The sequence below is a fragment of the Drosophila nasuta genome, chromosome 2R, assembly GCF_023558535.2.
Source record: "Drosophila nasuta strain 15112-1781.00 chromosome 2R, ASM2355853v1, whole genome shotgun sequence".
Classification (NCBI taxonomy): domain Eukaryota; kingdom Metazoa; phylum Arthropoda; class Insecta; order Diptera; family Drosophilidae; genus Drosophila; species Drosophila nasuta.
Genome location: NC_083456.1, coordinates 30,308,994 through 30,322,580, shown reverse-complemented (window position 1 = coordinate 30,322,580; position 13,587 = coordinate 30,308,994). Strand labels below are relative to the sequence as shown.

Genomic DNA, 13,587 nt, shown 5'->3' with positions numbered 1-13,587 from the left:
CTAATTTTAGGTTTAACCACAGCGATATCAGCTGTGTGTTTATACCCGTTAAGTAAAATGTAGTAAGGTGTCTAAGTGAAGTGAAGGTCTATATAACAGACCTTTATCTATCTATGTATGTTCATAATTTAAATGGTCATCATAGGTACTAAAAATTGTCCGGGTTTGTCTTAGCATTTGTCCATGAATTTTTCGTCTCATTTAAATGAAAAAAGAATGATGATGGAATAAAGTAACAGCCAAAAATTTTATTTTCTTCCATAAGAACTTTAGTATTTTACTAACTACAATAAAAACTTTTATGTACATGATGCTTAAAAGTTTTTTAACAATCAATTTTATTGACTACACATCAGATTCGTTAAGTTATTTTAATTGCTTTGATAACTATCGCTGTTTTTAACGACGTTTAAATGCAATTCAACATTTAAGTAATATTTCTAATATATTTTTCGTTCTCATATATGTATGTAACTCTTTTAAATTCATTAAAAATATGTAGAAAGTGAATAACTTCAAGTCAAGCGCCTTCAATTGTTGCATTTATTGTTTGTTTTTACCTAAAAAACCAAACGATATCAGCATTTTTTTGAACAGACAATCGCACGCCTCATAGCTAAATCTATACTAACATATATATAGATTAATATTGCCATGCGATAACGAACCATATACGCTATCGCACATATTTCTCTTAATCGTATATAAAATTCTTTATATTTGGCAAACAATTGCGGTAGCTTGAGTGCTACCTGTCGATTAACAAACAATAGAAAACTTTCGCCCAATAAACTTTTTTGTTGAATCGAATTCTTATCTCCCATCTAAACAGTCTTTCGAGCTATTATTAAAACATAATGAAATGCTAATGCAAGGCATTCACATTCGTATTGAAGTGCTCCTCACCTTACTCATTCCAAACACTTTTAGATTGATTGTTTCTATGTGTGTTTCGGTTATTTTGATAGTCGCATAATCTCTGGCATTTATCGCGATTAAAACGGGTCAATAAAGATAGGCATTGAATGTTATCAACACATTAGCATTTGCTTTCATATTTCATACATGGAAATTACATTTTTTATGACATTAATGATCGATGGCAATGATTGCAGCAAATCATATGTAAAAAATATAGACTTTATTAATGTAATCAATCGAATGCATTTCGTTCAGCGAGATTTAGATCAAACATTGGCAACATTTGAAATCAGCTTCTTGTAGACCTCAATGCCATGCAGATAAGTGCTGGCCCGCAGAAACTCATCGTGATCGTGCAGTAATAGAGGCGTGTTGTTGATGGGCGAGAATCCTAAAGCGGGAATTCCTGCATAGCGCACATAACGACTGTCCGTGGCGCCAGGGGAAAACGCGCACTCGAGTCTTCAGACCGCTGCAGGAATGAAAAGAAAATTAGTAGAGATTCAACTGCTGTTGCTCCTCCACTTACAGTTCATCGAGAGATTGCTTGAACGCCACCCAGAACGGGTTTGTGTCATCAATCTTGGTGGGTTCAACGAAGGGATTCTTCATCTCAAAGACCAGCTCAATGCCGCCGCCTGCTTCTTTGCACCAATCGCGAATTTGCTGCTCGAAGGCAACCAAATCCAAAGTGACTGCAACGCGTATGTCAAAGGTAACTTCTAGCAGAGGAGGCACCACATTGTTCTGCACGCCACCGCCAAGTCGGGTCAGATTTACAGTGGTTACATCGCCAATTTCCAGATTGGGATCTTCTTCCAGGCGCTTCACTTGCGAGTCACGGAACTCCATCATCTTGTGCACAATGTAGTTGAGCTTCTGTCCGGCGGTGTTGGGCAACAGCAGCGAACCATGTCCCGCAGTGCCGCTGAACTGGAACTTGAGATCTGGCAAAGAATGAGACTATTAGTTTAAGTCTTTGATTAGTCTAGTTCAAGCTTAACTTACGCCACAGTGTGCGCTCAGCATAGTACAGAGCATAAGTCTCATCTTCGCTTGAGATGCCTTCGTCGAAGCTGAAGCCCACATTGAGTTTCTTGAAGTAATCTCCCTTGACCAGCTCACGCATGCCCAAATATCCACCAACCTCTTCATCCGGCACAAAAGTCAGGTACACAGTGCGCTTGGGCTGGAAGCCACTTGCCTTGAGAGCACGCACTGCAGCCAGATACTGAGTGCCCACGCACTTCATGTCCTGCGATCCACGGGCAAAGATGCGTCCCTCATCATCGAGATCAGCACTAAACGGTCCATGTGTCCACTTATCCTCAAACACCGGCACCACATCTGTGTGCGAGTTGAGTATGATCGAAGGCAGCTCTGGTTGTTTGCCCAGCCATTTCATGACCACCACGGGATTGGCTTCATTCACAGGATAAACCACTTCCACGGGCAGATCGAGGCTGGCGGCCTGACGCTTCAAGAATTCCGTGCATGCGGCTGTAAATCGCAGACGTTTAATCTTTATGAGATTTGTGTTTGTCAAATATAGTTTAATGATTGCTTATCACACTCTAAGATATAAACACTGATAAGCAAAACGATCTTAATCACTTACTGTAGTCCACATTTGGATGCACTGTTGGAATGCGTAGATATTCGCGGAAAATTTTGATTTCCTCGTTGTTCTCCCACTCGGCTTTGCTCATCGTGGCACTTTGATTTGATGTCTATGTATAGAAATCAAAATAAATTCAAATACGCTCGTTTGTGTGTAAAATTAGTCCGCTTTTATGTGAACAGCTGTTTGAACGCACAGCTGATCGCAGCCTCCGTTTACTTTTATTTTTTCTTACCTTTCTCAACACTGGCAGCGATCGACGTCGACTGAAGCCGTTGAGCTGCGATCGCTGTTTAAATATGCTCAAGCGAGAACGTCGCGATATTATCGCGGTTTTTGAGGTTTCTTCAACATCTTATCAACGCAGCGTGATTGTGGTCTGCAATATACACATATAGTTGCCATATAGTTTTATTGTTTATTTGGATTATATTGCGTTTCACTTTTTATCAACATTCTTTGTTTACATTTTGCACTACTTGCCAGTCAGTCAGCCAGTGTTTATGATGACCTCTTTAATCCAAACGTAAGATAATATTGGCAGTCTGGCAGCTACTCACTATTATTTGATTACCCGATATCGCTATTCAAATTTTAAGAGATGTTTTTGCATGTGCATATAAATACTTCATTCATGAGATATACGAAACTATATACAAACCAATAGAACAATGAAGTAGAGTTATAAATTATAACTTATAATCCAATGAAAGTGATCATCGAAAGTTTTTGGTCGAAATAAGTTGTAGAATATTATTTAATATTTTTTCTATTTTGTAAAGTTAATTGAAAACAAAAGCAGAAAACTAAATTGAATGATATATTTTAAGATGAAACATTTAACTAAAATCTTGTGTTTAAAAGAATTCAAAACCTCTCTTAGCTTGACCATTTATGAGATATGTATATGACATAGGCAAAATATCAATAGAGTAGAGTTGTATTTCTATAAAACTGGTCATCCCATGTTCAATGTTGTAAAAGTTATAGAAAACAAGAAGTAAAAAACTAAATTAAATGTTATATTTTATGTTGAAATATAATCTAAAATCTTGCGTTTAATAGAATTCAAAACCTCTCTTAGTTTGACCATTTGTGAGATATAGGCAATGTATCAATAGAGTAGAGTTGTATGGTGTTTCTATAATAATGGTCACCGGTAGTCATAGCTGCATTAAGTATATTTTCAAATTTGTATAAGTTATAGAAAACAAGAAGTAAAAAACCAAATTAAGTGTGACATTTTATGTTAAAGCATTAAACTAAAATCCAGTGTTTAAACGAATTCAAAATCTTTCTTAGTTTGCCGAGTAAAATAATTTGAAATTGTCGTTTGCTGTTGCTTGAAATAAACTCTGTGATCTACTGTAAATACTTCAAAGTTATTCAACTTGTCCACTGCTTCATTTGCTTGCCAAATTATCTTTTAGCTACAGTACATTAGAACAAACTGTTTGAATTAAGCTTCTCTTTGGCATTGAAAAGTTTTGCCCATTTAATTTAAACACAGATTGATGCAAGTCATGAATTGACACAAAATAGAAGAGTAGTCAAAACTTCAGAACCGTTTAAGTTCTCAATTAAAATCCTTTTGAATTCTCACTTATGCATAGCAAACGCATTCCAGTAAATACATCTGTAACATCTTTACTCGAAATACTTTTGGCATAATCAAAAACAGAGCTTCAGCAAAAACTGTTTCTTCATGCTGCTGTTGTTGTTGGCTGCATTTGTGTTTCACTTCACAATTTGCTGGCAGTTTGCTGTTGCTGCTGTTGTTGCTGTTGTTGATGCTGTTTTTGGCTTAATGTTCTATATACCTCTTTGGCAATATATATAGTATATTTGTGTGTGTGAGCATATGTACATTCCAGTTGAATTCCCTAATCAGCAAGCGTAGCATCTATGCCAAACGTGTGGCGTGTAAACAAGTTGTTGTTGCCCGATGTTGTTGTTGTTTGTTATTGCTGCTGTTGCTGCCGTTGCTGTTGCTGCTGTTGTTGATGTTGATGCTGCTGATGCAGATGCTGATACCAGGCACTGCTGTTGTTCTCGCTGCTCAGCTTACCACGCGCCTCCCCCCACTCGAAAGTGGGCGTGTTTGTTTGTCTGTGTGTCAGATTTCACGCTGCCTTCAATGGGCGGCAAAGTGTTGTGAGCGAGCTTGAAAATAAAAGTTGCAAGTAAAAAAAACAAAAAACCAACAAAAAATAAACTGAAATGTTGAGATTTGTGTGCTGGCTTTGGCTCTTGAGTTTGAGGATTGTTTGCATTAGGTGTGAGTGTGTGTGTGTGTATATTTCGTACAATATATTTTCGTGCCATCACAAAAAAGTCATTAAAAGTTCATTAACAATGTTGCAAGGATTTTAATGGCAACAGCAACAGAACGAGAACGACAGCAACTATGGCAACTGTGTCAGCAACACATGTCTACATTTCAAATGACAAACAAATACGCACACACAGATAAGTCAAACAAGTCATATACACCCGGACATATCTACATCTATATATAGTATGTACATATGCTTTGCCTCGCTGTATTGACGCTCGTTTCTCGTGTGTACATAGTTGCTGTTGGGTGTGTTTGCCATCGTTGTCGTCGTGGTGTGTTGTCAGTGCACAAATAAACTAAATGAAAATTTTGTATATTGTTACAATTATCCAGTCAGTCAGGCGACACGCCTTCATCCATCCCCCATTCCCCACTCCGCCACTTGTCAAATGCAATTAAATTTTGGTTTCCCCTACGATCAAAGCCATCGAACTAAAGTACACTCTGCATACAAAGCGATGAGGAGTACCTCGCAAAATAGTGCAGGGTATGCGAACACTGAACACTGAACACTTGTCGAACAATTCGTGCGGAATGTTGCTGCTGCCAGTCGATAATAGTCGAGCATGCTCAAGCCGAGCACAACTCAACTATTCACAGTGCCATCTGACGATTTTCTATGGCATCCTTTTAGCAAAAGTTGAAGATAAATTTATGCATGAAGCGAATGCCTCAAGGACACGCTTAAGGACATGGCACATGGCACATCAAGAGCTGCAAATCGTTGTGCAACTTCATGCGTATTTCAATTTGTGCGTACACAGTGCGTATGCGTAATGCGTGAGTTGCGTGTATGTGGAAGGGAGGGAGAGAAAGAAGAGTGCCCTTAAATGAATATGCATACATTGCGCTAATTGCATCATTCAGCTGAGTTAAAAGCGATAATAATTGGTTTTCATTTGTCACATTAAATTGATGAAAATATGAATTTTTGATTAATTAGCGTAGCCTTGTTGAATTAATTTACTCAAAACGGATTGATTACCTACACACAGGCACACACACATGCACACCCAAATCGGATCAAGTGAACTCTCCGCATTTATTTGCACATGTACTTAATATCATTTATTTTATTCCATTTCATTTCAATTGATTTTGTTGTTTAAATTGGCGCTGTTGAATTATGCAGCTGCCAATAAAGTGATGCAATTAAGCTACTTAAATATTTAAATACGTTTATGCTGGATAACATACAACACGTAATTGTGGCAAATTGCCAGGCAACAACAACAACAACAACAACAACGAAATAAATATATATTTAAATACGACACGTTACAGTAAACATTTTTGATTGATAAGCAAAAGTTGCAGCTAAAAACTATAGCATACTTTGGGGCATCACAAAACAATGCGCAATTACAGCAGCAACAAGCTCAGGCTATAATCCTCAGGTGGGCGGGGCAAAGGAGGCGGAGGTCTGAGCCATTTATAAATGCGAAACCAAAGCAACGCTATGCAAAAAAGCGAAAGGTCTTGCTAACGAAGCCAGCGAGCAATAGTCCAACACGAGCAAACACAGCAATAGCAACAGGAAAACGACAACAACAGCAACAACAACAGTAACAACAACAACGAGCAGGGGACAGCCTGAGGCAAAGCGCTGCTATCAAGGCAAATAAAAGACGAAAGTTATGATAAATGCAGATGGAGCAGAGCCGGCAGCATTATTGCCTGTCATTTCTCATCAGCAGAGCTTCGACAACACACAGACAGACAGACAGACAGACGGAGAGACAGGCTGTCAGGCAAAGGGCGGTCAGAGGGAGGGGGGCGGGGCAGCACCCGACAACCGACAAGCAACTTCCGGGTGCTGCCGCCATATTTGCGGGCCTGTCATGGCTGCTTTTGCTTTTGCCTCTGCTCTGAATGGCTTCTAATAAAAAAGCAAGCATGATTTTTGCTTCGCTTTTATTTTCTATTACAAGCCTGGCACTTTGCCACTCTCTGTCACCCGCCCCTCTTCTGCTCGTCCCCTGTTCGGTTCGTAAGAACGATGAGCTGCAATTTGCAAAGTTTTTGCACACTCAATGGAAACCCCAACGTGGCCCTTCGCTCCCTCCCCTTCCCCCTCAATGTGTCTGTGTGTAGAGTCTCGGAAAAACTTCATTTTTCCGCTGCTTCATTTGAGTTTTGTGTTTGGCGCGACAAATTTTTGTTTGTCTGTTTTCACTTCAGCTGCTTCCCTCTATCGCGCTCTTTCACTCTCTTTATCCCTGTCTTTGTCACTCTTCGTTAAGTGTGAAGCTTTTGCCCGAAAACGTTAAAGCAAGAGTTTTTAATTGTGCCACGTACTTGGCTGTCGCTCACTCTTTCTCTCTCTCTCTCTGTCTCTGTCTCTGTTGGGAGTTGAAAGACTTAAAAGTTAGACCAGTGCCATTAACAGTTACTTGGCTTGACCACGTCTCGTCTCTCAGCCCATTATGGTCTGGCCCTCCACATCCACATCCGGACGTATCCTGTTAGCCTGCTAATTGCTGATTGCTGCTAAGTGCCTCGATTTGTGCTCCGAAAAGACGTTTGACCAGGCATTGCAATTAACTAATTGATTGAACTATTCAATCGCCCCAAAATGCACCTTTCTCGCTCTCTTTGCTTGTGGGCGTGGCTCGGAAATTATTTAAAGCCTGCGTTCACCATTTAACGTGTGTGTGTGTGCTGGTCAAAACGGGGCGTGGCATCGCTGGAGTTCGCCGTTGTCAGTGGCCCGCATAGTGGCGGCCCTTTGTCCATGGCTGATTGCATGTGGTGCTGCAGCTAAAAGCTTTTAATGCAACCCATTCAGCCATTCTATGAGCCAGGGTGCGCCCTTCTACCCCCCTCTCTCCCTCTCTCTTCTCCTCTTCTTCGTGCCATGCTAAATACCTGACTATGCTTAATGGCCAATTGTGAGTTTGCTCAAATCATTGGCGTTAATTTATGTGGGCGAAGCTCAGACTGGGATTGGTTTCACTAAAGGTAAAGAAGGTCTCGCCTAATGCCGCTGCTCTGCGTGAGTGTGCTTAATTGCCACATACCCATTATATGGCTACGTAATCTTTTATGCATTCTGCATGTATTTCCATGATTAAACTAGACTTTTGTTAAAGAGTTGCTTTTCTTAATAGTTTTCTGCAGAGTATTGAAAGTTGTGCTGTGCTTAGTTTAATTTTGTTGCTTCAATGGCAATTCAATTCTTTTCATACTTAACTTCATTGATCTACAGCAATGTGGATTCTTGAAGTGTATTTAATTTAATCATTTTGCAAAGTTTTTATAGCTAATTTCGCTTGACTTGTACCCTTTTAAAATCAGTTAACAGATGTTCGACAAATATATTTATTTTACTCATGGCCAAGTTTACTTATAGACAACAAACAAAGGCGATACATTAAAGAAAGGAATCGCAATTATATAGTATTGTTGGATAGCTTTTGATTTTTTCCTTTTTTATTTTTCCCCATTTCATGAAATTAGTACACCATATTTTGGTTTGGATGGTAGCATTGACAACGTGTCGAATACTTGATATTATTATAATTTTTTCTTGATATTTTTTTTTAAATTTTTAAAATAAACACCCACTGCTTTATACATAATATCGGGTATGTCACAATCGAGATTAGTCTTCTTAGTTTTTTTATGTCTATCCTATCAGTCAAGTGATTTTTTTGTTTGGATTGCTTCATTGACAAAATGGCGTATACTTAATATTTTTAAATGTTTGAAACGAGCTCAATAATTTTGTTTTAATTCACTGTAATTGAATTAAAGCTGTCATAAATTCTTAGGTTATTTAATGAGTTATTGAAATCGTTATTCTTCTAATATTTGTATTATTTGATATTCACTTTAATTCAACTAAAAATAAGTTTAACTCCTATTAAAATAAAAGAAGATTGATGTTGAGGCTGTTCATCAAAGTTTTACTTTTTTCGTTCATTCTCTAAAGTGCAGTTTTTAAATCAGTCTGTTGGATTACTACTTTAGTAAATTGCTGCAGCCATAAATTGGATTTAATCTATGCACAGATACGACAGCACAATGGATTCGGAAGTACACTTATTTTCTAGAGTATTCCCGAATTCCATGCACTTTGCCTACCGCCATAAACTTCTTCGAAATCTGTAGCGGCTTTGCAAAACCTGCTGCAAAACCTTATGTTTTTATGTGAGTGTTAAAGGGTGAGGGGAGTGGTGGGGATAGTGGGGAGTGCTCGACTGGGGGATACCCATTTGCTTGGATTTTCCCCTATAATAAACTTGTTCTAATCTGTGCAGAGATTCGACCCAAAAACCGCAGTGCATGGCATAAAACAACGCAATCAGATGCCAAGAGCAGCAAAAGCTGAAACTGAAGCTCAACACACAAAACTCCCTTTTTATAACAATCCTCCCTTCCTCACTCCCCCTGAAAAGCCATTGGGCATTGCGGCTTTTGGGCCATGTGTGTGTGTGTGTGTGGCATGTGTTGTGTTTGTTGCATGTTGCATGCAGCATGCTGCATATATTTCTCTCTATTTTTTTACATGTTTATAAATACAGCATTTCAACTAGGAGTAATCGTATTTGCTGCACTGAGGTAAACACATACGCCAGAGTCAGAGTCAGAGCCGGGTTTTTAGTGCTCTGCAATTTGTTGCAATTTGTTGTCTCTGTTTTGCGGTTGTTGCTTCAAATGTTTTATGGCCATGCTACGCGATTGCGCCTGCCAGCTGCCACCTGCAACCAGCAACCAACAACCTGGTGGAGGTTTCGCTTCGCATTCCATTTTATATGTTGGGGCCAAATGCATTTATGATGCATAAACATAACGCCCAAGTGGCACGCCCCCATGTGGCATAAATGTATGTACTTCGGCCTAGGCCTGTTGCCGTTGCCGTTGCTGTTGCTGCACGTGGCATGTGGCATGTTTATTTCATTACAGGACACGTCATGTTTTTTTATGCTTCACGAAGTAAATGCACTTACTGCGGGTTGTGCTCTCTCTCTCTGTCGCACACTCTAGCTATCTCTCTCAATCTATCTTTACATCTCTATATTTATATCTACCTCATCTTCTCTCTCACTCACTCTAGCTATCTCTTTTGTGCCCGCTGTCAGAATTGATGTTTTTGCGCATTGCACTAATGAAATTAACAATTAAATTGAGATTATTGTGTAATTTATGCATGCGACACTGACATCGACAGCTTCACTTAAACAGCGTCATAACAGTTCTCCCCCCTCTCCCCTCTTGCCCCTCTCTGACTTCCGCTGTCGCCCACACTTCCGGCTGTGGAGTGACAGTGTTAATTAGGCGCCGTGAAGTATGCTACGCTTTTCGTGTCAGTCTGTCTGTCCGTCTGTGCGGTGGCATCTGCTGACTGAGCTTAGATGCTATCAAACTGGCCAACAAAAACCCTTTTTGCATCCTGTGTGACATCCGGCGACATTTGGCATTACTTCCCCCAATCGCAAGCTGCTCTAAGCCGCTGCAATCTCCAATCCATTCAATCGCATCCATCGCATTGCCGAGAGAAGAATGCAATTTCCTGCTAGCCAAAAATGTTCACTTCACTTGCAAAACTTTCAGACAACGACGACGACGACGACGTTAAGTTATATTGATGGATTTGCACGTTGGCCACAAACCAGGACGATGCCGAGACTCTCAGTGCGAGCTTCCTGCCAGGAAATGTGGTAGCCAGGACATCCCGAGCAGCAGCAGCAGTCTGGCTTCGCTTGTGTAATAGAAATTGATTTAGCATTTGTGTGCACGAAAATTGTGCAATTTATGTGGTCCAAGCCCCCAACAGGCCAACATGCGAAGCGAGCCTGCGGCATCGAGCCTGGCTGATAACCGCATTGCATTTCGGGGCCAACATTTTTGGTTTGAACTGAAATGCACTGAACTCTCTCTCTTGGCTAATGCATTTTTAAAGCCCGTCTGCATAATTTATGGGCCACGGCTCGAGTTTAGTCAGTCACTCAGTCAGTCAGTTAGTCAGTTAGTCAGTCTGGCCAAAGCCATAATTCTCCCTCTCGCTTCCTCTCTCTTCTCTTCTCTCCTCCTCGGTTCGCTCTAATTGCCACAACTAATGCATCGCTGTCGCTTTGCCACAATAGCCGCAATATTTTCACATTTTTATACACACAGCATTTTGCGGCTATTTATGCGCCATATACACAATCCCTATCCTTCTTCTCCCTTCTGACTTCTGCCTCTGTCCATACATTTTATTGATTGCATCCGTGCACCCGCCCATCATTGGCATTCATTCGATGCCCGCTGCATAATTTACAACAATTTGAGTTGCATGCGGCATGAATTTGTTATACCCTAACTGCACAGTGCTCAATAATTATGCCAACCAACGTGATGCATATTTTGGGGTAGGCACTGAAAATATTTCGAATTTGGTTATACATTCAGATTTCTAAATGCGAATAAAGTAAGTTTTATTTTAGTATAGAAATTGCGTAGATGTTGTGTACTACATTTGAAAAGAATTGTATCTATGCTAAATTAAATTGATTAAACTAAAAGCTTTTTACTTAGCTTGCTTAGCAGCTGCCATTTAACTAGTAGTTAATAGAGGTGGAGAACTATCGATAGTCTGCGCCATCGATAGTGATTGATAGTTTCCATAAACTTTCGACTATCGACGATAGCAAGGAAAATCTATCTATCTATCGAGAGTGCGCGCCGCTATCAAGAGCGTGTCGATAGTGGCCAACCATCGATAGTCCCGATAGTGCTATCGATAGTTATCCACCTCTATTAACTACATTCCTACACACAAATAAAGAACCTGCTAAAGTCAAGAATAAAATCTTGAATCAATATTATATGATGTCAAAATTGAACCAAGAAGATTTACTTGTAAATCAAGATCAAAATTCTGATTCAGAAAATCTTGATTCTAGATCTTTAAATCAAAGATTCTTATCTTGTTTTCAAGAATGGAAAAAACTCAAAAATTGAACCAAAAAACAAAATCTTACAATCAATAAGAAACAATCTTCAATTTACATTGCTTACATTAAAACAGTTAGCCTTTTCTAGAGTTTGAACCGAAGGCACAATAATTTGCGACATCTCCACTTATTTAAGCTAAACAAACACTAGAAATTAGGTTCTAATTTTAAAGGAAGAACATTTTAACATTTTAAGGAACGAGAACAAAATTCTATTTTCATTCTTAAACCACGATTTCCAATATTCGTTTCAATCTAGATTTTTCTCGCTCTGCATAGAGTATTTAATCTCCCGCTAACAATTGTTTTTCCTGCTCGTTTTTTCGTTTTGAATTATGCATTGTGCAATGTTTTTATTGGGCTAACATCGCATCGCATCGAATCGCATAACGAGTTTTTGGCTGATTGTCAATTTAATGCGATCATTTTTAGCGCATTTTGCAGCTAGAAAATTGTGTGTGATGTCAGGCGATGACATCATTCATAATGTATGCATTAGCATTCAATGAATCGAAATGCCAAATTCAATTCCTCAATTACGATTTTAGATGCAAAACTCTCTCAGGGACAAATTTCTATATTATTTGCTGTTGCTTTTTTGGGTTTGCGAATGTCGAAAGATGTTAAGTAAAAATTACATTTACATAATGCAGGCAAATTGACAGGCCAAATGGCAGACTGAATGCACGCCCACAGCCCATTTTCTTTGTTATTCTTGGCTAGTGAATAAGAAAAACAATGCAGAGGCGGAAAGTGAAGGGACAAAAAACAAAAAAAAGACGAAACGAAAGCGCCACGAAAACAAAGTCGTAAATTCAATTTAAAGCTTGACAGATTGCCACACAGCGGCTGCAGCTGTGGGCGCTTGGCTTGAGGGGGCGTGGCAGCTACACAGCTGCAACAAAATGACGTGTATAAAAGTTCGCCATCTTTTTATTTTGTTCGCCAGCATTTTATTTGTTTAACAAAACGTGCAAAATATTTGCCAGCTGGCGAAAGGAAATGCTGCAAAAAGCAGCGCAGCGAATTAAGGTCAAGTTGCGGAAGTGCACAGCGAAGAGAGAGAGAGGGGGGACAGAGAGGGAAGAGAAAGCGAGGGGCACTTGGCAGGCACCTTGCGAGAGTTTCGGGTCGGTCAATTAAATGGGCTTTAATAAGCCAAGCCACTTAAACAGTCAAAAATCCGGCAAAGAGGTTAAACTGCAGTCGTTGCAGTTGCGGTTGCTTGGTTGGTGCAAGGACTTGCCGCAGGCACTGTTATCTGCCTCAGTTCAGTGTCGGTGTCGGTGTGAATTGGAGTGTCGGGGTATCTCTATGTGTGTGTGCAAACTGGATTTGCTTGCATAACGCGCTAGTGCAATTTGAGCCCCTAAGCAGCAGAGTTTGGCTCCAAAAGTGAGGCAGCTGTTAATGGCAAGAGCGCATTTGTGACCCAGTTAATATACGGGGGATTCCCGTGGCATATTTAAGCAGCAGCTGATGGGAGTTTATTACGCTTTGACGCCACGTTTTTAAACCACAATAAGGCCAATCGCTTGCGCTGTAAGCCGCAAACGCGCAGCGCAATTAAAGCCAACAAACGAATGGCCACAAAAGTGTGTGTGTGTGCAAGAGAGAGAAACTCGGAACCTGGCCATCAAATCAAACCTGGGTCGGGGTCCAATCAACAGCACGCAGAACCACAGAACCGAGCACTGACCTTCGGCCATTGAAGCCAGGCCAGGCAAACATGCAGCGAACAATGAAACAGAGAAAGAGATGGACAG

At 40.1% G+C, this 13,587-nt stretch overlaps 2 protein-coding genes across 2 annotated transcripts in view; one reads left to right on the top strand and one right to left on the bottom strand.

Moving 5' to 3' along the window:
* Positions 1-13,587, top strand: part of LOC132787363 (proteoglycan Cow) — a 51,496-nt gene that overhangs the window by 24,442 nt on the left and 13,467 nt on the right.
* On the bottom strand, positions 1,125-2,882 carry LOC132786495 (aminoacylase-1B-like). The gene is given in 6 exon segments (XM_060793034.1): positions 1,125-1,364; positions 1,366-1,393; positions 1,451-1,868; positions 1,930-2,421; positions 2,540-2,651; positions 2,778-2,882. Coding segments are annotated over 5 exon segments (1,206 nt in total). The 5' UTR covers positions 2,631-2,651; positions 2,778-2,882; the 3' UTR covers positions 1,125-1,187.